At 45.4% G+C, this 27,589-nt stretch overlaps 1 protein-coding gene across 1 annotated transcript; it reads left to right on the top strand.

Moving 5' to 3' along the window:
* The first annotated feature begins 1,021 nt into the window (after positions 1 to 1,021).
* On the top strand, positions 1,022 to 27,127 carry ALG1 (ALG1 chitobiosyldiphosphodolichol beta-mannosyltransferase). The gene is made up of 13 exons (XM_058157088.1): positions 1,022 to 1,285; positions 3,102 to 3,179; positions 4,579 to 4,682; positions 7,741 to 7,889; positions 10,146 to 10,235; positions 13,288 to 13,395; positions 14,562 to 14,686; positions 16,105 to 16,143; positions 17,427 to 17,486; positions 18,566 to 18,676; positions 20,969 to 21,083; positions 23,462 to 23,537; positions 26,811 to 27,127. Exons 1-13 carry the CDS (start codon positions 1,051 to 1,053, stop codon positions 26,946 to 26,948), a joined length of 1,428 nt encoding a protein of 475 aa, XP_058013071.1. The 5' UTR covers positions 1,022 to 1,050; the 3' UTR covers positions 26,949 to 27,127.
* The last annotated feature ends 462 nt before the right edge of the window (positions 27,128 to 27,589 follow it).

Here is a 27,589-nt window from a genome sequence, read left to right as displayed (position 1 = left end):
TTCCCCCACACCACCCAGCTGTAACAGACAAGCAGAGCTGGTAGCCGGTGGCCCCCCCAACCCAATCCACGATGCGCGAGAGGCATGCGCAGACGACAACATACGGCGCATTACTGTGGATCTGGTGGGCGGTTAGAAAATTTTACTACTAACAGAAATACAAAAATGGGCAGTAGGTATAAAAAGGTTGACTACCCCTGCTCTAGAAAGAGTGTAGAGCAGACCAACCAGGATGATTAGAGGACTGGAGGCTAAAACATACAATGAACGGTTGCAGGAACTGGGCCTGGCTAGTCTAGTGAAGAGAAGGACCAGGGGAGAGAGGATAGCAGTCTTCCAATATTTGAGGGGCTACCACAGAGAGGAGGAAGGGGGTCAACTATTCTCCAAAGCACCTGAAGGCCAGACAAGGATTAATGGATGGAAACTGACCAAGGAGAGATTCAACCTGGAAACAAGGAGAAATTTTCTGACAGTGAGAACAATCAACAATCAACAGAATTTGCCTTCGGAAGTTGTGGGAGCCTGGAGGCTTTCAAGAAGAGACTGGACTGCCTTTTGTCAGAAATGGTGGAGGATCTCTTGCTTGGGTGGAGGGTTGGGCTAGATGACCTCCAAGATCCCTTCCAACTGCTTGGGCGGGGGAGGGGGGTTGGAGTAGATGACCTCCAAGGCCCCTTCCAACTCTACTTAATCTGCTAGTTAACAATTGTTAAATTAACGTGGGAGAAAAGGGACTAGAAGATACAATCTTGCATTCATTCCAGCGGCGCTCTGTACCAGGGGTCTCCAATCTTGGCCGCTTTAAGACTTGTGGACTTCAACTCCCACAGTTCCTCAGCCAGCAAAGCTGGCTGAGGAATTGTGGGAGTTGAAGTCCACAAGACTTAAAGCGGCCAAGATTGGAGACCCCCCCTGCTCTCTACATTCAAAATCCCCCGTCGACCCCTGTAGTTGTTCCTCCATGCCGGCAGGGCGGCGCCGTCCCCGACGTGCAATTGGCGGGGCGGCCGGAGCCGCTCTGCGCGGCCTCTCACTGCCTCTCCCAAGATGGAGGCCGGCGATTGGCTTCTTTCGGGGACGGCGCTGTTGTTGCTGCTGCTGCTGCTGCTGTTGGGGGCGCTGAGGGCCCGGTGGTCGTTGCGGCCCCCGAAGAGGCCTGGCGATGTCGCGGGCCGCGTGGCCGTGCTGGTGGTGGGCGACCTGGGCCGCAGCCCCCGCATGCAGTACCACGCCTTGTCGCTGGCCCGGCGGGGCCTCCGCGTCGCTTTCATCGGCTACGCGGGTGAATATTCCTCCCTACTTCGAGAGACGGCGGGGCCGAGGCCCGAGGGGCCGCCGGTTCTTCCCTCAGAGCCGCCTTCCCGAAACCTGCAGCCGGGTTTGACCTGCCCTACTACGACTCCCAGCGGCCTCGGCTATGGCGGCGGTGCGCGAGGCATGCTGGGAGTTGTGGTTCCGCATCCGTGGAAGGGAGGGGGGGTGAGTGGGAGACTGCCAGTGCAGGCCGCCCGTTGCCTTTTTGACCTGCTGGGGAGGATGGGGGTTGTAGTGCTCCCGCAGGAGGGCTGCAGATGGGAAAAGGAGAGAAGCAACCTAGGACTCGGAAGAAATTTCCTGACATTGAGAACAATTAGCCAGTGGAACCACTTGCCTCCAGAAGTTGTGAATGGTCCCAACACTGGAAGTTTTTACCATTTGTCTGAAGTAGTGTAAGGTTTCTTGACTGGGCAGGGGGTTGGACTAGAAGACCTCCAAAGTCCCTTCCAACTCTGCTATTCTATTCTATTCTATTCTATTGTTATTTTTATCCCTCTTCCTGTTCTGTTCTGTTCTGTTCCGTTCCGTTCCGTTCTTATTTTTATCCCTATTCCTGTTCTGATGTTCTGTTCTGTTCTGTTCTGTTCTATTCTTCCTATTCAAATATTCTATTCTATTCTATTCCATTCCATTCCGTTCCGTTCTTCTTATTTTTATCCCTATTCCTGTTCCGATATTCTGTTCTGTTCTGTTCTATTCTATTCTATTCTATTCTATTCTATTCTATTCTATTCTATTCTATTCTATTCTATTCTATTCTATTCTATTCTATTCTATCCCATCCCATCCCATCCCATCCCACCCCACCCCACCCTACTCTACTCTACTCTACTCCTATTCCTATTCTAAAAGGCTTCTGCCTTTATGCTGGGGTGGGTGAGAGGTGCGCAGGAGGAACCCCACCGCAGATTTGGGATACAACTTAAATGTGATTTTAGGCTTTCTGTTTTCAGGGCTTTCCCCCCTGCCTTTTATTCAGATTTTTGACTCTCTGTCATTTCTTGCCCATCACTCGGGCTCAGATCTAATCTCCGAAAAGTTTTTGCCCATGGTCAACAAAATGGATGGATGAAATACCCTTTTTGTGGTTGCACACTAGGTATTTAAATTTGCAGAAGTAACAACTGCCAGCCATTGATTGAGAAAATTAAGGCCTTTTTTTTTCAGGGTGGAGGGCATACCAGATAGGCAAAATAAGCAGAATTAATCAACTGGTGCGCAAAAAAAAAAAAAAAGTAAAATAAATAAATAAATTGGCACGCAACAAATGAACAAAGAGCCAGTTTTCTTAAGATTATTCTAGATTATTACTCTCTTATTGTTACATCTACCCACAAGCTTCCATATCCTTTATGACAGGGGTCTCCAAACCTTGGTCCCTTTAATACTTGTGGACTTCAACTCCCAGAGTCCCTCAGCCAGCAAAGCTGATGAGCCGATGAGGGATATGGCACAAGGAGAAGAGGAGAAGACTTGTGAACTTCAACTCCCAGAATTCCAGCTCGATGACGAATTCTGGGAGTTGAAACCCACAAGTCTTAAAGTTGCCGAGTCTGGAGACCCCTGGTCTAGAGACTCAGTCAATTGTCCCATTCCAGCTCATAAATATTACGCTTACCTGTTACTTATGGAGGCTGGCGAAGTTTTCTTAGGTGTTTTCTCCAACTGACCTCTGAGGTAACTGACCTCAGAATTTCTGTGCGTTCTTTTTAATCCCTGTATCTTGGACATAGTGCCCAGCTTTTATCCTGGACAAATGCTTAGCACTATTTTTCTTGCAGGCACAAAACCACGCAGTGAGATCATAAGCAATGGAAACATTGAGATTGTTCCCCTAACGGAGCTCAAAAACCGGCAAGGTAGGTTGAACGTTATTTCATTTATGTACTTAGTACTAAATCTGATGTCAGGTCAGAGCGTACAGAGCGTATTTGTACAGAAACATGGCGGAGATCTGAATAGTCCTCCTTTTATTCATCAGTCTTTTCTCCTTTGCTGTTTTTGGCAAGACCATCAAGGAAAGACTGGCGTACAAACAGGCCTTGGGTCAAAGCGTATTTGCGCTAGTCATCCACGAGTACAGCCAGTGCCCTCTCTAGACAGTAATCTGGGTGAAATAAGTCCAAGCAAACTGCCACCTTCTGGATCTTCTCCAGCTGAAGCTCCTCCTCCTCCTCCTCCACCACACATCTTTTTCCCTTTTTAGGGCAGGTTGGAGACTGGATAGGAATTGTCAAGGAGTATCCAAAGACTTGGGTTGACTTGTGGGCAGGGTGGATTTGATTTAAATCAGGTCGGTTTAAATCACTATTTAAATCAGGGGTCACCAACCTTAAATCAGGGGTCACCACTATTTAAATCAGGGGTCACTATTTAAATCAGGGGTCACCAACCTTTAAATCAGGGGTCACTAACCTTTAAAATTCATAATTTTAAATCCTGCGGACCACTAATACAATCTGCCTAATGACTGGCTGGGTGAGCGTGGCTAGCTGGTCATGTGACTAGGTGGGCATGGCCAACTTGATGTCACTCACGTTGAGGGGTGCCTCGTCAGCCTCCATTCACCCCTCCCCTCCCTGTGACTCCTCCCCTGTCCGCCTGGGCTCTTTAGGGCCCCAACAGGAAGCAGTTGCTGGAGCTAAGCAGCCACCACGAGAAAGAGTTGGCAAAACAGCTCAGTTCAAATTGGATCTGACCAAGAAGGAGACTCAGCAGAAACACCTCACTGAGGACTCGGAGCATAAGGCTTTCCAAGCAGAAGGAAGACCTGTGGGAGTGCAAGCCCAGGTACTGGTGCCTGGAGGCTCAGCAGGCTGAGATGGTCAGCCAGTTCCAGGCCATGATGCAGTCCCACTGGAACAAGGCCCTCTGGCTCTTCACCACCAGCGGCACTCCTTCCAGCCTTCGCCCAAAGCCCTGCACCAGGAGGTCGAACAGACCCCAAGTCGGAATTTCTGCCCCCCTCCGACCCACACAAAAAGACCCAGAAGAACTTTCGTAACTGTGAAAAACGGTCATAAAACACTTTTATCCTTCCCCTGGAGTGGGGAGGGAATGGGGATTTTGCAGTATCCTTCCCCTGCCACGCGCACCAAGCCACACCATGCCACACTGCACCACATCCACAAGCCACGCCCACAGAACTGGTAGTTAAAAAAAATGGAATTCCACCACTGGTTGTAAGTCAAGGACTACCTGCATAGAAGCGTTACTTAGGATCAGAGTTTCTTGACCAGAGTTTCTTTTCCTTTGCAGTTGGGCCCAGGTTTTTGCAGTATATCATCAAAGTGATTGTGCAGAGTTTCCAGTTGTTGTACACACTACTAAGGATTGCTCCACCGGACTATGTACTTCTCCAGGTATTTACCCTTCCAGGTTTTCATACCACATTCCCTCCTTTTTCTTCTCCTTCTCCTTCTCCTTCTCCTTCTCCTTCTCCTTCTCCTTCTCCTTCTCCTTCTCCTTCTCCTTCTCCTCGTCTTCTTCCTCCTTCTCCTCCTCCTCTTCTCCTTCTCCTCTTCTTCTTCCTCCTCCTCCTCTTCTCCTTCTCCTTCTTCTTCCTTCTCCTCCTCCTCCTCCTTCTTCTTCCTCCTCCTCCTCCTCCTCCTTCTTCTTCTCCTCCTCCTCCTCCTCCTCCTCCTCCTCCTCCCCCTCCTTCTCCTCCTCTTCTTCCTCCTCCTCCTCTCTCCTCCTCCTTCTCCTTCCTCCTCCTCCTCCTCCTCCTCCTCCTCCTCCTCTTCTTCCTCCTCTTCCTCCTCCTCCTCCTCCTCCTCCTCCTCCTCCTCCTCCTCCTCCTCCTCCTCCTCCTCCTCCTCCTCCTCCTCCTCCTCTTCTCCTCCTCCTCCTCTTCCTCTTCTTCTTCTTCTTCTTCTTCTCTTCCTCCTTCTCCTCCTCCTCCTTCTCCTTCTCCTCTTCTTCTTCCTCCTCCTCCTCTTCTCCTTCTCCTTCTTCTTCCTCTCCTCCTCCTCCTCTTCTTCTTCCTCCTCCTCCTCCTCCTCCTTCTTCTTCTTCCCCTCCTCCTCCTCCTCCTCCTCCTCCTCCTCCTCCTCCTCCCCCTCCTTCTCCTCCTCTTCTTCCTCCTCTTCTTCCTCCCCCCCCCCTTCTCCTTCTCCTTCTCCTCTCTTCTTCTCCTCCTCCTCCTCCTCTTCCTCTTCTTCTTCTTCCTCCTCCTCCTCCTCCTCCTCCTCTCCTCCTCCTCCTCTTCTCCTCTCCTCCTTCCTCCTCCTCTTCCTCCTCCTCCTCTTCTCCTCCTCCTTCCTCCTCCTCTTCTCCTCCTCCTCCTCCTCTTCCTCTTCTTCTTCTTCTTCTTCTTCTTCCCCTCCTCCTCCTCCTCCTTCTCCTCCTCTTCTTCCTCCTCTTCTTCCTCCTCCTCCTCTTCTCCTTCTCCTTCTCCTTCCTCCTCCTCCTCCTCTTCTTCTCCTCCTCCTCCTCCTCCTCCTCCTCCTCCTCCTCTTCCTCTTCTTCTTCCCCTCCTCCTCCTCCTCCTCCTCCTCCTCCTCCTCCTCCTCCTCCTCCTCCTCCTCCTCCTCCTCTTTCTCCTCCTCCTCACGTATTCCCTCAAGTGCAGGGTCTGCTTTTCGGACCATTGAACGCCACTTTGCATGGTCACAGGCCAGTGGCTTGGATGTCTTTGTTCGTGGTCTTTTGCCATCTCTGTTTTGATGCCCACGAGGTTGCCTGCCACTGACTTCTAGTTGGTCGGCAGTCTTGGCCATGGTGGGAGGTGCTGCTCCCTGGACACATCCATATAGGTGGATCCGACCTTCTCTCACCTTCTCTGTAATTGGTGCCACACCAAAATGTTGTCGGATGGTGTCATTTGTCATGTGGTCAAGAAGGGAGATGCCCGATATCCAACAGAGCCTTTGCATTTCCCTGGCACGGAGAGAGATTTTGGTCTCTGTTGCTGCTGCCCAGTGTTCAGTGCCATACAGTATGACAGGGCGGATGGTTGTCTTGTAAATCTTAGATTTAAGACGAATTTAACACCACATTCCCTCCTCCTCCTATTTAAACCACGGCGTCAGTCCAGGTTTTTTTTAAAAAATGTAATGGAATTAGCTGAGAAATGTTTGTTTAACTTCGTTTTTATTTAAATGCCATCCTGTGAATAGTGCATCAAAAGGTGAAGATGTAGGTGCTATTTTATAAAAAAATATAAAATAAGTATGGCTAACAGAACATGTTATGTCCCAAAGGCGTTTCGCTTCTCATTCAAGAAGCTTCTTCAGCTCTTCTTCAGAGCTGAAGAAGCTTCTTGGGTGAGAAGTGAAACGTCTTCAAAGAAAAACAAGGAAGTCCAGTTGCCTCTTGAAAAAGCACCTTTGGGACAACCATGACCTGGATGACTTGAGAATCTCCATAGAGAGAACATGTTATGATTACCATATTGGAGAGGAGAGAGAGCTGCCTATCTTAAGAATAATTCACACAGTCTATGAATGCAATTTTAAAATATTGTTTTCCTTCCTGCCCTTAGAAGTTGATAATATAAAGTTTGCAAGCAGAAGAGAAAGGACCTAGAGGTCTCACATAGAAGGGTTGAGAGATTGGGAACCTGTAGTTTTCCAAGTTAAAATGAGCTATACTGCAATTCTGGTCATGGTGTTTAGGACTGCTGGGAATTATGGCTCAGGAATATTAGACTGGTTGTAATTAAAAGCAACACTGTGGCTCAGTGGCTAAGACACTGAGCTTGTCATTCGAAAGGTCGGCAGTTCAGCGGTTCGAATCCCTAGTGCCGTGTAACGGGGTGAGCTCCCGTTACTTGTCCCAGCTTCTGCCAACCTAGCAGTTTCAAAAGCACGTAAAAATGCAAGTAGAAAAATAGGGACCACCTTTGGTGGGAAGGTAACAGCGTTCCGTGTGCCTTTGGCATTGAGTCATGCCGGCCACATGACCACAGAGATGTCTTCAGACAGCGCTGGCTCTTCAGCTTTGAAACGGAGATGAGCACCGCCCCCTAGTGTCGGGAACAACCAGCACATATGAGCAAGGGGAACCTTTACTTTTAGTAAGTGATTCACTTGGGTTAAGTGGGGAAAAAAGGGTTCTTTATCCAGTATTAAGTTGGTATTCTGGATAGAAACAACTGTCATAAGCCGGTTTGGTTAAGGTGTCATGCTAGAAACCAGGAGATGGTGAATTCTAGTCCTGCCTAAGGTATGAAAGCTAGCTGGGTGACTTTGAGCCAATCACTCTCTCAGAACCCAACTCATCTCACAGGCTGGTTGTTGTCAGGAAAATAGGAGCACTAGATATTTTTGCTGCCTTGGGATATGTATGAAAAATAATAAAAGCAGGGTATAAATAAATAAATAAAATAAGGAGACGGCGTCTGGGTGAAGAAACTAGAAAGTAATTGATCTTATTAACTGGGGTTGTTCTGAAACATTTTCTCTTTCTTCCCATAAGCAGAATCCGCCCGGTTTGCCCAGCATTGCGGTCAGCTGGATATTTTGCCTACTGCAAAACAGCAAGCTAATAATTGATTGGCACAATTATGGGTATACTCTAATGGCCCTGACTCACGGGAAAAGGCACCCCATAGTCCGGATTGCTAAATGGTGCGTTCAAGACTTTTGATATTTGTGGGGTAAGGTTGGCCATTGCAAAGTTACCCAATGAAATCCGTTTGTTTTTTTTCCAGAATACCGCACATTTCTCTTGTCTTTATTTTTGCATGAGAGAAAAAGGACAGCGAAAGAAAGACAAATTGAAACAATAGAAAAAGAAAAAAAAGGAAGGAAAACAGCTGCAAAAAGATTAGATCAAGATATAATTAGGTATTTTAGATTAGAAATTAAATATTTTGAAGAAAAGATTACCGCATTTCATTGTTCATAGAGGTAGTCTCTTACAGTTATTCACTTAGCGACTGTTCAAAGTTACGATGGCACTGAAAAAAAAGTTATTTATGACTAGTCCTCATACTTACGACCATTGCAGCATTGCCATGGTCACGTGATCAATACTCAGGTGCTTGGCAACCAACATGTACAAGAGTTGAAACATCCCAGGGTCACGTGCTCACCATTTGTGACCTTCCCGGTCGGTTTCCAACAGGCGAAGTCAATGAGGGAAACCAGATTCACTTAACAACTGTGATTCAATCAATCAATCAATCAGAATAGAGATGGAAGGGACCTTGGAGGTCTTCTAGTCCAGCCTCCTGCTCAAGCAGGAGACCTTATGCCATTTCAGACAAGTGACTGCCCAGTCTTTTCTTAAAGACTTCCAGTGATGGAGCGCCCACGATTTCTGGAGGCAAGCTGTTCCACTGGTTAAGTGGGAAGTTTCTCCTTAATTCCAGGTTGCTTCTCTCCTTGATTAGTTTCCAACCATTGTTTCTTGTCCTGCCCTCATGTTCTTCGTAGAATAATTTGACCCCCTCTTCTTTTTGGCAGCCCCTCAAATACTGGAATACTGCTGTCATCATCTTCCCCTTTAGTCCTTCATTTCTCTAGACTAGCCAGACCCAAATCCTGCTACTAGATATGTAGTGATTCACTTAACAACCATGGGAAAATAAAAGAGGTTTGGGCATGAGTCATTTAATCACCAGCTTGCTTAGCCACAGAAATTCTTATCCCAATAGTAGTCGTAAGTCAAGGATTCCCTTTACATAATTTTCATCTGTAAGCAGTAAGTTCATAAGCTGCATACAACCTCAGGTCTTTGGTTCACTGAGTAACTGAAGTTTTATAAACAAACAAAACAACAACAAATAATTGGTGAGATCTATTTAGCTTTCCAATTTGTTGAAACGTCTCCCTAGCAATAAAACGTTGCATTTCTTTTGTCCAGATGCCAACTTTCTTGTCATAGATCCGTAGTTCAAAATAATAAGGTTGTCCCAAACCTTGCCTCAGAGTCAAAATAATATGTAAAATGAGACAGCTGTTTTAATCAAGAAACATTTGGCTTGTGTGAGGCCTAATCCTCTTTTTCCAAATTATTTTTGAAGCGTGCACAGCTCCAAAGTCGGATAAGATAAGCTCCATTGATGTAGTCCTTCACTTCCTGTTTTCCACATACATATACAGCCATTACTGATACCGTGTTTCCCCAAAAATAAGACCCTGTCTTATATTTTTTTCGAACCCTAAAATAAGCTCTTGGCCTTATTGCCATGCACTCAAAAGCCCAATTGGGCTTATTATCAGGGGATGTCTTATTTTGGGAGAAACAGGGTATCTATCTATCTATCTATCTATCTATCTATCTATCTATCTATCTATCTATCTATCTATCTATCTATCTATCTATCTATCTATCTATCAATCTAATCTAATCTAATCTAATCTAATCTAATCTAATCTATCTATTGATCAATCTATTTACCTACCTACCTACCTACCTACCTACCTACCAAGTTTCCCCGAAAATAAGACTCTGTCTTATATTTTTTTGAACCCTGAAATAAGTGCTTGGCCTTATTGCCATGCGCTCAAAAGCCCGATTGGGCTTATTATCAGGGGATGTCTTATTTTGGGGAAAACAGGGCAGATGGTAATTTTTCGTTGTGTATTCTTCTTCTCTCTAAGAAATGTTCATTTCTGTGTTAAAAAGATTATATATTATTTAAATAATATTCAGTGATGCAGGATACAAGGTGGTTATAAACATAAATGATACTTCTGTGTTTTAAAAGTACTTTATTGAGAAATAAAATCAAAGATGGATATTTGGAGCTCTGTAACATTTGCTCTCATTCCTATTTCCTTGTTTTTTTAACAAACTGTAGGAAACCTACATTTCTGTACAAACATCTGAATTAAATTATTAGTTTCAGTAGCGAGTTACATTTTCGTTTCTTTTAGGTATGAAGAATTATTCGGCTCCTTGTCCAGCTATAATATTTGTGTGACCAATGCAATGAAAGAGGATCTTCAAACGAACTGTAATATCAGGTACTTCAATAGTTTAAAAATTACTTGGAATTCACTTCTGTTTTTCCTTGGTTACAAAAATGCTGTAGACCAAGGGTCTGCAAACTTAGCTCTTCGAAGACTTGTGGACTTCAACTCCCGGAATTCCTCAGCCAGCCAAGCTCTGGGAGTTGAAATCCACAAGTCTTAAAAGAGCCAAGTTTGCAGACCCCTGCTGTAGACCTATCTGATCCTATTTATTATGAGGGATATTTTGTATTTTTTTTTTTAAAAAAAATACTTTTCAGTATCTAGGGCATTTTTCAAAATGCTGCTCAAAATGAAATCTGTTTTCACCACTATCTTTTTATACTAAATGGTTGGATTTATAAATATTTAAGCAGATGCATCAACTCCAAAGAAAATTCTCTTATCTTTTAGGTTCAAGCTTTTCCCATTATACCTCAAAGGAGTGATTTCTGCTGTCTAGAATTATTAGCATTTTGTTCAGTGCGGTAAACAGATGTAAATGTATGATTTATGAATTCCTTGAAGCAGATCAGATATACTTGTGAACGTGTATCTTTATGGCCTTGTGTTTTTTTGTCTTAGTATCTTAGCCAAATATTCTGAGCATTACTTTTATTTTCTTTTAAGAGTACATAGATCAGTGTACATGATAATTGAGAACAGTATCATGCAATGCACAAATATTTCATTCTGGATATTTCTTAATATCCAGATATTCTTAATATAATTTCATTTATTCTGGATATTTCTTAATATTCCTAAACCTAATCCAGCCTCTACGATCCCTGAATTTATGTTTAGGGCTGGTCCTCTGCAAACTGCAGGGAGTCACTGTATACAACTTTAATAAATAAATAAAATAAACATTCAAATATGTCAATTCTCAGTCTTCCAGTATAGCATAAATCCTTCCATTCCACACCATCCAGCCAGAGCTGAAGAAGCTTCTTGGATGAGAAGTGAAACGTCTACAAAGAAAAACCAAGAAAGTCCTCAGTCAGTGTAAAAACAAACAAACTTTAATAGAACAGCTGAGAATTAACTCATTCTCAGCGTAGTCCAACTAAATTAAAGCAAATTCCTTTCTCAGTCCTATCACCAACCTTGGTCCAATTAGGCAAACTGCCAAAGGCCTTTCTTGGCAAAAGTTCAGAAGACACCGATACGAAACAAAGGCAACAAGACAAAGCTATCAACGTTGTTTTCCGGCAAAGAGCGCAAATGCCGTTGCTGGTCTTTTAAGCCTTATGGGAGGGGCCAATCATCACTTGGCCCTACTCCTGAGTCGTCCTCTTTGCTTGAGCTGCTCTTGCCTTCTGGCAGTTCTTCTCATGCGTGCATTAGGAACAGGCTCCTCCTGTTTCTCTGTCTCACTATTGTCAGCCTCTGGAGGCTCTGGAGTCAGCATATCACTCCCCGATGGCCCTGGCCCCATCTCTGCCTCCGACGCAGAGCCCTCATCCGGGCCTTCCCCAGCACTGGCCCATGCTCTTCCTCAGCCTCATCGTGGTCTTACTACGTTGCCAGCTGCGCAGGCTGCTGGCGGACCACAACAAGTTGGGAGAAAAAAAGCACCTTTGGGACATTCAAATATGTCAACTTGCAAATATGATGCTTGGGCATTATTTCTGTATTTTTCGCACTATAAGACACATCTGACCATAAGACGCACCTAGGTTTAGAGGAAGAAAACAAGAAAAAAAAATCTTGCCTCTGCCTCCCAGCGTTCATCCGGTATTCATCTGGCTAGTGTCCTTGCAGCAAACAGCCTGGTCAGCTTCAGCATGTTATCGCAGCCCCCAGCATGTGGCTTGTCAGGGCTCCGCTACGCTGCAACCACCATCGATCAGCTGAGTGATGACTGGATCCTGGCCTCCCGTAGCCTCGCCGATCAGCAGGCTGGCTGACTGGAAAGGCCACCATTGCTGTCTCCTCCGTGTCTGCTGCCTCCGCCGGGGAATGCTGGAGCCTTCACTGGAGCAGCAGCAAATGACGGCAGCGATCCCCGCCGCCTGGAACAGCTGATCGACGGTATTCTAAGAGATTATCTAGTGAAGGCTCCAGCATTCCCCAGCAGAGGCAGCAGACATGGAGGAGGTAGTAATGTCGGCATATATGGGGTGAGGCGGTTGGTTCGGCGGTGGTGACAGGCAGCTCAGTGGTTGGATTGGCCTCCTGGAATGCTGCCGATCAGCTGTTCCAGATGCTGGGGATTGCTCCCGTCGTTTGCCCCTGCTGCCTGTTGCTGCCACTGCACCAACCCCCTCCCCCCAGTATGGCAAACCGCCATGGCCTGGTCTGTGACTCCATAAGATGCACAGACATTTCCACCCACTTTTTGGAAGGAAAAAAATCCGTCTTATGGAGCAAAAAGTACAGTAGCTCTTTCACAATATATACCATATTTTTCGGAGTATAAGACGCTCCAGACTATAAAACACACTTACCTTTTTTTGGGGAGGAAAATAAGAAAAAAAAATCTGCCTCTGCCTCCCAGCAATTTGTCTCCTTGCAGCAAACAACCTGTTTCATTTTTCAGCATAGCCGGATTAGCACAAGAAAAAAAAAATCTGCCTCTGCCTCCCAGGTTTGCCTTCTTGCAGCAAACAGCAAACAGCAGAGACCGAAAATGGGGCACAGGGAGGCAGCAATAGGCAATCCTGCAGCCTGAAACAGCTGATGATTGGGAGGCCAATCCAACCGACAATCAGTTGCTTGTGTTAATCAGGCTGTGTTGAAGCTGAGAAGGGCTGTTTGCTGCAAGGAGGCAAATTGCTGGGAGGCAGAAGCCAAAGGGTGAGGGCCAGCGGGTGGGCGGGGCTACATTTGGTGTATAAGACACACCCAAATTTTCACTCATTTTTAGGGGGGGAGGGGGGAAAGTGTGTCTTATACTCCGGAAAATATGATATATCTTCTTGCCCCAGGAAATATCTGGGCTAATCTATCTCATTTTACATAAGTCTTTTACATTTTTGAGGAGTTGAAATTATTCTTTTTATTACCTTTACTCTCTTTTAAGTTTTATTGATATTATTTGACTGTTCAACCTATTACGTTCTAGAGCAATAACCCTCTACGACAAGCCGGCATCTTTCTTTAAGGAAACACCTCTGAGCAAACAGCACCAATTGTTCATAAGGCTCTCAAAAGACTACGCTCCTTTTAAAGCGTGAGTTAAAACTTCCATTCCATTTGTACTCTCTTAAATTAAAAGTAAAGGTTCTCCTCGCACATATATGCTAGTCGTTCCCCACTCTAGGGGGCGGTGCTCATCTCCATTTCAAAGCTGAAGAGCCAGCGTTGTCCGATGAGATCTCCGTGGTCATGTGGCCAGCGTGACTCAACGCCAAAGGCGCATGGAACACTGTTCCCTTCCCACCAAAGGTGGTCCCTATTTTTCTACTAGCATTTTTGACCTGCTCTCGAACTGCTAGGTTGGCAGAAGTTGGGACAAGTAACAGGAGCTCACCCTTTTACGCAGCACTAGGCATTCGAACCGCTGAACTGCCAACCCTTTGATCAAGAAGCTCAGCATCTTAGCCACTGAGCCACTGTGTCCCTCGAAATTAAATTAAATTAAAATTTAAAAACAGGCCTAATTGCAAAATTGCCTCTACTTCTAAGTATTGCGCCTTTTTAATATGGTGGCATGTTTGTAGGTAGTCCTCCACTTACGACCACAATTGGGACTAGAACTTCCACTGCTGAGCGGTCATTACATGAATTATCATGTGACCGCACCCAGTGTTATGTTATTTTTGCTGTCAAGCAAAATCATAAGGCCATTAAGCGAATTTGGCTTCCCCCAGTCACTTGGCTTGTTAGAAGGCTTGTTGGAGAACACTGTTGCCATCGTAAATGCATGCCAAGTGCCCAGATTATTTGATAGTGGGAATGCTGCAGCTCTTGTAAGTGCAAGATCTGGTTGGCCGTAAGTCATTTTTTTCAACTCCATTGTAACTTTGAACGGTTTCTAAACGAACGGTCGTAAGTTGAGGTCTATCTGTATCTGCAGTGCCTCATTTAAAGCTATTAGATTTTTGATATTGGAGCCCTGGTGGCCCAATGGCTAGAATGCAGTATTGTAGGCAAACTCTGCCTGTAGCCAGGAATTCAGTCCTGACCGGCTCAAGGTTGACTTAGCCTTCCATCCTTCTGAGGTGGGTAAAATGAGGACCCAGATTGTTGGGGGCCAGAGGCTGACTCTTAAACTGCTTAGAGAGGGCTGTAAAAGGACTGTGAAGCAGTATATAAGTCTAAGTGCTTTTCTTTCCCTCCTTTTTTCTGTGTGCGTTTGCCATGAACATTCCTTGGCTAATTCTTTTTTGTTCTCAGGGTAGAATCCTTCCCTCCAGATCATGTTGAAAGATCTACCTTTACCCAGTTTGATGACATCAGTGGAAGAGCCACACACCGTCTAGGCCGGCCAGCTCTCCTTATTAGCAGCACCAGTTGGACAGGTCTGATTCTATAGCTTGTCATTGAAGTAAGCGACGCTTAGTTAAATAAAGCAAACTTAGCTGAATGTTCACAACATGCTAGATCCCAACCCAACCCAACTCAAACCAACCATCCCAACCCAACCCAACTCAAACCAACCATTCCATCCCATCCCATCCCATCCCACACCAAACCAAACCAAACCAAACCAAACCAAACCAAACCAAACCAAACCAAACCAACCCAACTCAAACCAATCATCCTAACCCAATCCAATTGAACCAACTCAAACCAACCATCCCAACCCAACCCAAGCAAACCAAACTAAGCAAACCAAACTAAAGCCAATCAACGCAATGCAACCTAACCCAACCCAACCCAACCAACCTAACCTAACCTAACCTAACCTAACCTAACCATATACTGTCCTAACATATAGGACAATATATGGCTCCAGGTGTAATCTTTGAAAGAGTCTGCACAGTCTCGGTTTTGTGATGATTCTGGACCATTCTGCTCTCTGTGGCAAGAGAAATTAAAAATAAGCTTTATGATTCCCGTTCATGCTCTCTTGGCTTAGTTGGCATGCAAATGGAATGATCAAATAGGAAGTTAACCATAGAGTTCATAAAGCCATTGCTAAAATCTCTTGGCTGTGTTTTCCATATATATTTCAAGATTACAATGTAAATTTAAAGATTTAAAGTTTAAAATGTTGGTATTGCTGTGCGACCTGGTCCAATGGCTGTATGTGCGACTTGTTCTTCTGAGTTGTTCTGAATTGACAAAATAGAATAGAATAGATTTTTTTATTGGCCATGTGTGATTGGACACACAAGGAATTTGTCTTGATGCATCCACTCTCAGTGGACATAAAAGAAAAGATACATCCGTCAAGAATCATAAGGTACAATACTTAATGAGGAATCATAAGGTACAAAATCATTCCTTTCTCATACACATCCCTCCACATATTCAAAAAAACAGCAACTTTTCTTGGTGGATTTTAATCCCTATCTAAAGGTGAGAATTGAGCGTGATTTGAATTTCCAGGGTGGTGTAAACATCCTCAAATACCAGTTTACCTCCTCAAAATTTGAAATGTATATTTTATTTTCTGTCTCATAAAAGATTTGTTGGCAGAGCTGGCTGTTTTCTCTTAAGCGGACATAAGATGGCAGTTTTTCAGTTGCATCAATTATATTACATTTCCATTTGATGGGAGGTGAATTTGGATGTTCTTCCTTGGGCCTCACAGCTAAAAGTGGACACCACCCAATTGCTCTTAAGATATAACGTATAGAGCAACTTTTCTCCAGATGGTAATCTCCATAGGCTTCAGGATTACCGTTCCCAACTTTTTCAGCCAGCATGATAAAACTGAATTTATAACCCTGATGTTTGTATCATAAATTCTGCTTCTTCTCTTTTTTTCTAGAGGACGAAGATTTCTCCATCCTGTTAGATGCTTTAAAAGGTGAGCTACCGAGAAAGCTTTTAGTGTTTTTTAAAAGCCAGCCATCTTCACAGTGAATGAGCAAGTATTTTCTCCTTCACTTCTCTGTCAACTTGCAAATCATCCCTGGCCTGCTCTCGAGTTGCCATAGGCCAGGGAGGATGGGAAACTGGCAAAATGGCACGGCAGCCAAAGACAGATGCACATTCCAGACTTATCTCTCTCAAGGCTGTATCCCAGGGTTACCTACAGCAGCTGAGGGGAGTGACTCTTACAACCTGCGAAATTGCTCCATTGGTGAATGTGATTGATGACATACCCTGGGGGGAGGGGGGAAACAGGATCATAACTGGAGCGTAAATTACATAGAGTCAGAGCTGTTTTCACTTGGGAACTGTGCATGAAGCTCCTAGTAAATAACAGTTGCGATAAGCAGTCAGTATGAGTGGTGCAGTGGCCTAGAGGTGGTGCTCTCCCCTCACAATCGGGGGGCTGTGAGTTCGATCCTAGGCAGAGCCAGATATTTCTCTCTCTGGGCACAATGAGAATTTATCTGCTCAACAAAACTCTGCATTGGCGACAGGAAGGGCATCCGGCCATTAAAACACTCTGCTAGCTCCATTCAGTTGCCCAGACTGCCCCCCCGCAAGAGATTATGGGGTTGTTAAAAGAAAGAAGATAAGTCAGTGGGGGAACCTAGATTTGTTTAATGACCGCATGATTCACTTAACAATTGCAGTGATTCAGTTAACAACAGTGGCAAGAAAGCTTGTAAAGCAGAGCAAAACTTGCTTTAAGGGCCATGCTTAGCAGTGAAAATTTTGGGCTCAGTTGTGATTGTGAGCTGAGGACTACCTTTCATTGGATTTGTGTGTGTGTGTGTGTGTGTGTGTGTGTGTGACTTGCAATGTCTATTTAGTGTGTTGTTTATTATCACTGCACCAATTTTTTAAAGTTTTTGAAAAGCGTAGAAAGAAAAAGCTCAGAGAAAAGCTGTTCAAATTTTATGCTTGTATTTATTGGAAGTCTTTCCAATTTTGATGTCCCCTAAAATTTGGCCCCCTAGAACCTGCCCTGCTTATAGGATGCTGTATCAATCCTTTTTTCTTTTTTCCTTTTTGTCTCCCTATGTGAGAAATCAGAATCCGCTGTACCAAACGGAGCATGGATTCCCTTTGAAATCTCCCCTGAAGTCCAGCTCCAGTTTTCAAAATTCTGGGCTTACTTTAATAGGGATGTTGCCTTTTGGTAGCCTCTGTATGTAAATAATTTTACATTCTTTGCTCTCTCTTTTTTCCCCACAGAGTACGAGCGCTGTGTCAGCAACGGAGCAAAACTTCCATCTCTTGTGTGTGTGATCACAGGTAGCACCAGGGGTGGGCTTCAAAAATTTTAACAAGGGTTTCTTTGCCCGGTTACTGGGTGGGTGTGGCCATGGTGGCCGTGGCCTAGTTGCCCTCCTGTACCATGGTGTGTGGGGGGCGTGTTTTTGCCCTCCCCGGGCTCTGGAGGCTTTCCTTGAGCCTCTGGGAGGGCGAAAATGGTCACCCCAGACTGTGGAGGCCCTCTGGAGGCCAGAGACAGGCCCATTCCCAGCCTTCCTGAACTTCCAATAGGCCCGTTTTTCGCCCTCCTCGAGGCTCCACGCACGCCCTGCACTTACCTGCATCCAAAACGGGCTGTGTGGGAACTCCTGGGAGGGGCGGGGTGGACGGGCCAGCCAGGAGTGGGATTTGGGGGTTTTCTGAACTGCATAGAATCTTAGCTAGAGGTTTTGCCAAACCCCTGCAAACCCCCAGCAGCCCACCCGTAGGTAGCCCCTTTGAATTGTTCATTTTTTCAATAATCAGCCCTGGTTTCTTCCAATATTTTGAGTTGCTTACAATATCTTGAGTTGTATGTTTATTTCATGTGTTATATTATGTATAAAGAGAAGTTAATGAATCCTGCTGATTCAGTTACCGTGTTTCCCCAAAAATAAGACTCTGTCTTATATTTTTTTGAACCCCGAAATAAGCGCTTGGCCTTATTTTCGGGGAGGTCTTATTATTTTGGGGCGTGTGGAGCAAGATGGAGGTCCTCTTGCTATCTTACCTGATTCCCAGCTCTTGTCTCCCTAATCCTAACCAGAGGAAATGGCAGGGACCGGCTGCGCATGTGTTTAAATATTCTTTGGAGAGGGTTTATTTTCAGGGGGTGGCATATTTTAGTGCATGCGCTCAAAAACGCGATTGGACTTATTATCAGGGGATGTATTATTTTCAGGGAAACAGGGCACCTGTCTGTGCTTTTTGGATTTGATTTCTGCAACAAACTCTGACAAAACAAGTCTGCAAGAAAACCTCCAAGCTCAGAGAGTACCAAGGACCCCTCAGTTCAACCCTGAGCTACAAATACTCTCTTCCGTCAACTTTCCCTTACACTTGTGTTTCTCTTATCAAAGGCAAAGGGCCTCTGAAGGACCATTACACCAAGCTGATGGCTACGCTGCACTTCAAGCATATCCAGATTTGCACCCCCTGGCTGGAAGCAGAAGACTACGCCCTGTTGCTCGGCAAGGAAATTTTTATTTTTCTCTTGTAGGGTGATGCTAACTAGATTCATTAGTTTTGTTCCTTTGTTTGTAAAAATTATTAGCCATTCAATTTTATCACATAGAAACTCTGGGCAGCTTACAGTATTAAAATATAAAACTGTATAATTTATAATAATATGAATAAGGTAAAGGTAAAGATTCCCCTCGCACATACGTGCTAGTCGTTCCCGACTCTAGGGGGCGGTGCTCATCTCTGTTTCAAGGCCGAAGAGCCAGCGCTGTCCGAAGACGTCTCCGTGGTCCTGTGGCCGGCATGACTCAATGCCAAAGGCGCACGGAACGCTGTTCCCTTCCTAACAAAGGTGGTCCCTATTTTTCTACTTGTATCTTTTATATGCTTTCGAACTGCTAGGTTGGCAGAAGCTGAGACAAGTCATGGGAGCTCATCCTGTTACGCGGCAGCCGTAGGGATTCGAACTGCTGAACTGCCGACCTTTCGATCGACAAGCTCAGCGTCTTAGCCACTAAGTCACCGCGTCCCTTTTATAATATGAATACAACTCTGTAAATTCTATAATATTGTTGTGTCTTGCCCGCTCTCGCCGCAGCCGGGGCCTTCTTATCTGCTTCCGAACACTGAGGAATGTCCTAGTATGCCTCCCGGCCCCAGCCCTGGCTCCATGCCCAGACAGGCTGAGGAGGAGGAAGCACCTCCCGGCCCCAGCCCTGGCTCCATGCCCAGGCAAACGGAGCAACTAGACCCCTCCCCCACAGCATGTGAGCCTGAGGGAGGTCAATTACCAACAGCTGCCGACTGGAGTGACCCTCGCTTCAGAAGAATTGATAGGTGGCGGCGTCAGAAGGAAGGGAGGGGCAGGCCTGGATAAGTGCTGAGTCATGGAGCCACACCCCATGGCCTATATAAAGGACCTGCTTTCTGGCATTCTCTGAGTCAGGCAAAGTCTACCTTATCTTGCTGAAGTCACTTTCTGGTCTCCTGCCTGCCTTGAGGACTTTGCTAGGACTTTGGCAGAGCTGCAGAGGCACGCCTGATTCGGATTTCCCTGACCCGGCCGTCAGTGGAGGAGTGGGGTACGACAAATATCAAACCTAGCTAAAAAGATGGAAGAAGGGAATCTGGTGAGAGAGGGAGATGATGGGATCTGTTGTTAATCAACCCTCCCCAACTGGAAGCTCCTCTGTTGGCGACGCAAGCCAATTGGGAGAGCCAGGTTTTTAAACTGTTGAACAGTTTTCAAAATTGTTATGGAAGGTCCTTTAGATACATTCAGGACGAAGCTTACTTAAGGCCTTCGATGAGTAAATTTATAAACTGGAAGACCGCATCCAGTTTTAGTGACCACATTACAAAAAAGGACATTGAGACTTTGGAAAAAGTGCAGAGAAGAGCAATTAAGACGATTAAAGGCCTGGAGACCAAAACATATGAAGAACGGTTGCAGGATTTGGATATGGCCGGTCTAGAGGAAAGAAGGACCAGGGGTGGGTGGGTGGGTGGGATGTAGTATTTCATTATTTGAGGGGCTGCCACAAAGAAGAGGGGGTCAACCTATTTTCCAGAGCTCTGGAGGGCAGGACAAGAAACAATGGATGGAAACTAATCGAGAGAAGCAACCTGGAATTAAGGAGAAACTTCCTAACTGAGAACAATTAATCAGTGGACAGCTTCCCTCCTGAAATCATGGGCACCCCATCATTGGATGTTCTAAAGAAAAGACTGGACAACCACCTGTTTGAAATGGCATAGGGCAGTGATGGCTAACCTTTTTGCCGTCGCGGTGCCAAAATAGTGGGGAGTGTGGAAGGGGGGGTCCCGTGTGCCCGTGCCCACACCCATAATTCATTGCGCCCCTCTCCCCCGCGCATGCGTGCATGACACCCCCCCCCCCCATGCTCCCCTTGCTTTTGGCACGTGATGGCACCATGGGCCCGTTTTTCGCTCTCTCCTCAGGCTCCAGAGGCATTCTTGGAGCCTGGGGAGGGCGAAAACGGCCTTCCCCACCCCCCCCCGGAGGCCCTCTGGAGACCGGAAACAGCCTGTTTCCTGCCTTCTGGTGGGCCCGGAAGGCCCGAAAATCAGCTGGACGACGCGCATATGTGCACTGGAGCTGAGCTAGGGCAACACTCACATGCCCACAGATACGGCTCCACATTCCACAGGTTCGCCATCATGGGTATAGGGTCTCCAATTTGAGCAGGGGGTTGGACTAGAAGCCCTCCGAGATCCTATTCTGATCGATTGAGCAGTTCTACATCCACTGAACTCTTCCTCTTCCTTTTCTCTTCCAGGCTCAGCCGATTTAGGGGTTTGTCTTCATAAATCCTCCAGCGGTTTAGATTTGCCGATGAAAGTGGTGGATATGTTCGGCTGCTGCCTGCCCGTGTGCGCAGTACACTTTCAATGGTAAGGACCGCCTGTGTGTGGTTGTTAAAGCTTGCCCCTCTGTCCTCCGCCGCTGCCGTTGAATAGAGTGTTCTTGTAAACAACGGAACACACAAAATGCCAGCTGGGATGGAATAGGCTGCTGGAGAAGGGATGGAGGAAAAATTTGGGCAGTACCACGACAGCTTCCCAGCGAGGAGGCAGCCCATTCCAGAGAGGGGTCCACAAACAAGAGGTTGCCCAGTCCTGAACTGCACGGGGGGGAAGGAGGAAAAGGTTCAGGTCAGGCACACCCTAGAACCGTGATGGCATCCGTGCCAGAGGTGGCACGCAGAGCCCTCTCTTGCTGGCACGCACGCCAGCGCCCCAGGTCAGACCTCCGTGGCGTTTCTTTCGTGAGCTTCTTGTTTGCCTCGCCTCCCACCAGCGAGCTGGTCTTAGGGTCCCTGCTGCGCGGGTGCATGTCCGTGCATGCACACATTTGCGTGCGTGCGCATGCACATGCACCTTGCAGTTTGGGCATGCATGCGCGCAGTCTGGGCACTTGGGTGTCTAAAAGGTTTTGCCATCACTGCCCTAGAACCTCCCAGGGTATGTCTACAGGGTAGCCCTCAATTTACGACCAAAATCTGGACCAGAATTTCCGTTGCTAAGCAAGGCCGTTGTTAAGTGACTCACTCCCGATTCTATGGTCTTTTTGCCATAAGTAAAACGCTGAAGTTGTTAAGGGAATCATGTCATTAAGTGACTCCGACTTCCCCCATTGATTTCGCTGTCAGCAGCCAGCTGGGAAGGTTGCAAATGGCGATCACATGACACACACACACACACACGCACACACACACACACGAACAATACAACTATTGTAAATACTTTTTTTTTTAATTTGAATTTATATCCCGCCCTTCTCCGAAGACTCAGGGCGGCTTACGTTGTGTAAGGCAATAGTCTCATCCATTTGTATATTATATACAAAGTCAACTTATTGCCCCCAACAATCTGGGTCCTCATTTTACCTACCTTATAAAGGATGGAAGGCTGAGTCAACCTTGGGCCTGGTGGGACTAGAACCTGCAGTAATTGCAGGCAGCTGCTGTTAATAACAGACAGACTTAGTCCGTTGAGCCACCAGAGGCCCATATCGGTTGCCAAGCACCCCAGTTTTGATTGTGTGACTCTGAGGAAACGGCAACAGTCATAAGTGTGAAGTCTAGTCTTAAAAGTCATTCCCCCCCCAGTGCTGTCGTAAGTCTAAGCAATCACTAAACAAATGGCCGTAAATCAACCCGTAGTAGGTTAGAAAGCCATAGCTTTAGTCTGGGAAGACTCTTGTTGATTACAGTGGCCCTCAACTTACGACCACAATGGAGGCCCAAATTTATGTTGCTGAGTGAGAAATTGGTCAAGTGAGTTTTGCCCCCTTTTCCGATCTTCCTTACCACGGTTGTTAAGTGAATCACTGTGGCTCTTAAATTAGTAACACGGTCGTTAAGTGAATCTGGTTCCCTCCGTTGACTCTGCTTGCCAGAAGTTCGCAAAAGGTGTCCGTGTGACCCCAGGACTCTGCAACCGTCATAAATGCGAGTCAGTTGTCAAGCATCCGGATGTAAAATCACGTGACCGAGGGGGAGGCTGCAACAGTCACAAGTGTGAAAAACGGCCATGAGTCCCTTTTTTTTCCAGTGCCATTGTGACTTCGAACGGTCGCTTAGTGAACCGTTGTAAGTTGAGAACTGCCTGTACGCGCAAACAATAAAGAACTGGAATCGATTGGCTCTCCCTGTGTTGTCGTTGGGACTTAGGCCCGGCCCTTCGGAATGCCTTCCCCAGCCTTCCACCCGTGCTACGATTTAACTTCCCCAAATTTTGGACGTTACCATATTTTTCGGACTATAAGATGCACCGGAGTGTAAGACGCACCAAGATTTCGAAGAGGAAAACAAGGGGGGAAAAAAAGCTTTTGGCCTCCGAACGTCTGATTTTTGCCCTCTCCGGCTCCCAGGAGCACTCTGCAGGCCTCCCAAACCCTCTGTGCATCGGGTCACGCGGGTCAGGCTTTTGGGAGGCCAAAAATGGCTGTATTCTGTCTATAAGATGCACCACTCTCTTTTAAGAGGGAAAACCTGCATCTTATACTCCGAAAAGTACGGTATAATTCCGGTCCACACCAAATTGCCAGAAATCAGATTGGTGGTTGCTCTGTTGAGAACCGAGCGCGAAACCTCCGCGTTCAGAAATCACAAGGACCAGCTACACAAAATGCAGGCAGAAATCTAGCACAATTCCAGGCGCCCCACTTTTGATCTGGAAAGGCTTTCCATACTGCAGATTGATTTTCTGCCCCCCCCCCCTTCCGCTATTAATGAGATCTTTTTTTCTGCACCCTGATTTCTTTGCAGTTTGCACGAACTGGTGAAGCACAAAGTGAACGGCTTGATATTTAAGGACTGGTGTGAACTTGCGGCACAGCTGAAGGTTTGAAGATGCTTCTCAGATTATTTCTTGATAGTGCTTGATTTGGGTTGTTTATGTAACGCTTGAATCTTATGATTTATCACTTTGTTGCTTGTGTGAATACGGAGAGCTTAGGTACCACAGACAATTTCCTTGGTGTCCAATCACACTTAGCTAATGAAGAATACTCTATTCCAAGGGTCTCCAACCTTGGTCCCTTTAAGACTTGTGGACTTCAACTCCCAGAGTTCCTCAGCCAGCTTTGCTGGCTGAGGGACTCTGGGAGTTGGTCCACAAGTCTTAAAGGGACCAAGGTTGGAGACCCCTACTCTACTCTACTCTACTCTACTCTACTCTACTCTACTCTACTCTACTCTACTCTACTCTACTCTACTCTACTCTACTCTACTCTACTCTACTCTACTCTACTCTACTCTACTCTAGAATAGAACAGGACAAGAACAGGAACAGGAACAGGAACAGGAATAGAATAGAATAGAATAGAATAGAATAGAAGTCTTTATTGGCCAAGGGCCTCTGTGGCTCAGACTGGTAAGACAGTCTGTTATTAACACAGCTGCTTGCAATTACTGCAGGTTCTAGTCCCACCAGGCCCAAGGTTGACTCAGCCTTCCATCCTTTATAAGGTAGGTAAAATGAGGACCCAGATTGTTGGGGGCAATAAGTTGACTTTGTATATAAATATTCAAATAGGATGAAGACTATTGCTAACATAGTGTAAGCCGCCCTGAGTCTTCGGAGAAGGGCGGGATATAAATGCAAATAAAAAAATAAAAAAAAAGTGTGATTGGACGCACAAGGAATTTGTCTTGGTGCATATGCTCTCAGTGTACATAAAAGAAAAGATACCTTCATCAAGGTACAACACTTAATGATAGTCATAGGGTACAAATTTAATTCTACTCTACCCCACCCCACCCCACCCCACCCCACTCCATATTCCTACTCCTATTATTCCATTCCATTCCATTCTTTATTTTTTGGCCTGAATTCCCACTTTCTGCAGTATTTCTCAACTTCCTTTGAATCTGAGAATGGACGTCTAGCACCAAACATGTTTTTCTTCTGTTAGCCATTTCTTGATAATCCTGCAACTTGTCATTTTATGGTGCTGATGTTGAGATGGCACTGATGCCGCCTCTCCCTAAGTCCCATTTGGAAAAAAATAAAAGCTATAGCATTTATATTAACATACCGCTTCACAGTGCTTTTACAGCCCTCTCTAAGTGGTTTACAGGGTCAGCCTCTTTCCCCCAACAATCTGGGTCCTCATTTTACCCACCTCGGAAGTCTGAGTCAACCTTGAGCCGATCAGGATCGAACTGCTGACAGTCAGCAGAATTAGCATTCTAACCACTGCGCATGGTGGAAGGACAGAAGGAAGAAAGGAAGGGAGGGAGGGAGGGAGGGAGGGAAAAAGGAAGAGCAATAGCACTTAGACTTATTATATTTGATGTAGTAATCTATAGACCTAATCTGTGGTCTAGACTTCAAACATTCTTCGATAGATTTGCTGCTTTTGAGATTGTGAGATATCACAAGAACGTAAGGTTGAAAGTTAGATGTAGCATTCAAGGACATGTTACTAAATAGCTGCAAGGAGAGGAGTTAAATGTATATTTAATTATCTTATAAAGTCCCTGGGGCCTCATCTAAGCATCACTTTCCATCATCTTAAACTAGTCCATAGGCATACCAGTTTATTGTTGTATACTAGTGATCCAGTAATTTTCTCCTTGACCCTCTCAGCCTTCAAAGAGTTTTGCTAGGGTTTTTTTAATTGCAATAATTAAGAATTAATTAATTAATACATTTTGCTAAGATTGAGATTATAGCCTTTTCTAAACCTTTTTGAAAGCAGTGACTCTGGCATTGATCAAAACCTTTAAATATTTTGAGGGGTGCAATTAGGAGGCAAATAGAATTGCCCTTCTAGTAGATAAATTTAATTCCTCTTGAGAAAAAAAAATCTACACTAAGAAAATTGAAGGACTGGCTTTTTCTGTGATGCCGTGTGATTTTTGTGCTGTTTTTCCATAGTTTTTTTTTTTAATCTATTAACATTTGCAACGTAACAATTTTGAGCGGCACAAAATTATACAGGTAATCCTTAATTTGCAACCACAATTGAGCCCAAAATTTCTGTGGATTTTGCTTGTCAAGAGGTCGCAAAAGGGGATTACATCACCCTGGGACACGGCAACGGTCATAAGTCTGAATCAATTGCCAAGCATTTGAATTTTGATCATGTGATCATGGGGATGCTACTAAGTTCGTAAGTGTGAAAAATGGTCATAAGTCACTTTTTTCAGTGCCGTTGTAACTTTGAACGATCACTATGTGAACTGTTGTAAGTTGAGGGCTCCCTGTACTATAGTTTTCATAATCCTTATATTTTAATGATACAATTTCATTATTTTAGTAGTTCTCTATGTTATTTTTCCACGAATAGAATAGAATAGAACAGAGGAGAGGATGGATAGCCATTTGCCTGAAATAGTACTGGATTTCCTGCCTGAGCAGAGGACTAGAAGACCTCCAAGGTCCCTTCCCACTCTGTTATTCTATTCTATTCTATTCTATTCTATTCTATTCTATTCTATTCTATTCTATTCTATTCTATTCTATTCTATTCTATTCTATTCTATTCCATTCCACTCCACTCCACTCCACTCCAATCCACCTCTCCTCCCTTCCCTTCCCTTCCCTTCCCTTCATCTCTTTTTCCTTCCTTTCCCTTCCCTTCCCTTCCCCTCCCTCTCCTCCTTCCTTCCCTCTCCTCCCTTCCCTTCCCTTCCCTTCCTTCCCTTCCCTCCTCTCCTCCCTTCCTTCCCTTCCCTTCCCTTCCCTTCCCTTCCCTTCCCTTCCCTTCCCTTCTCTTCTCCCTTCCCTTCCCTTCCCTTCCCTTCCCCTCTCCTCCCTTCCCTTCCCTTCCCTTCCCTTCCCTTCCCTTCCCTTCCCTTCCCTTCCCCTCCCTTCTCTCCTCTCCTCTCCTCTCCTCTCCTCTCCTCTCCTCTCCTCTCCTCTCCTCTCCTCTCCTCTCCTCTCCTCTCCTCTCCTCTCCTCTCCTCATCTCTTCTTAAAGACTTCCAGTGTTAGAGAATTCACAGCTTCTGGAAGCAAGTTGTTCCACTAGTTAATTGTTCTAACTGTCAGGAAATTTCTTCTTAATTTGATCCTAATGCTGCTTGTATTGGATTGGTTTCACCTTTCATCCTCCACACTGCTCTATGCATAGCATTCTTTTTTATCATTTTTTTTTGTGCTTTACAGATGCTTTTCGGTGAATTTCCTACTGAGGAAAGCCAACTTGCTTTATTCCGAAGAAATCTCCGCCAGGCCAAACAGCAACGCTGGGATGAAAGCTGGGAACAGACAGTATTTCCTCTCTTTAGCGACAAATCTGATTAGCTTATGATAAATTAGAAGTTAGCTGATAAATCATGTCTTTTTTCCAATTTTGTATTATCCTGCCAGTATTGAAAATTCAAAAATCGGCTTAAATCAAAATTTTACGACGAAGTTTATGTTGAATTGAATTAAAAAAAAATGAGACATTTTATTTTGGTAAATAAAAAAAAAACACCTCCTTTCCTATTTTTGTCCCTTACTTGATCATATTCTAATCTAGGCAAACTCTGGTGCCAGTTTATGGATGGAAATTAGCCTTATATGTTGTAAATCCTTGATTTACAACAGTTCATTTAGTGACCGTACAAACAAGACTAAAAAAAGTAACTTATGACCGTTTTTCATAGTTACGACCCATGGTCACGTGATCAAAATTCAAATGCTTGGCATTTGCCTGCTTCATACTTACGACGGTTGCACTGTTCTGGGATCATGTGATCCAGGCCTGAAATTCAATTTTTTTCCCTACCAGTTCTGTGGGTGTGGCTTGGTGGATGTGGCAGGGGAAGGATACTGCAAAATCCCCATTCCCACCCCACCCCAGGGTAAGGATACTACAAAATCCCCATTCTCACCCTACTCCTGGGGGAAGGATATTGCAAAATCTCCATTCCCATCCCACTTTGGGGCCAGCCAGAGAT

This window comes from Ahaetulla prasina, chromosome 14 (genome assembly GCF_028640845.1).
Source record: "Ahaetulla prasina isolate Xishuangbanna chromosome 14, ASM2864084v1, whole genome shotgun sequence".
NCBI lineage: Eukaryota > Metazoa > Chordata > Lepidosauria > Squamata > Colubridae > Ahaetulla > Ahaetulla prasina.
Note: the sequence above shows the minus strand (reverse complement) of the source record. Positions and strands in the feature narration are given on the sequence as shown.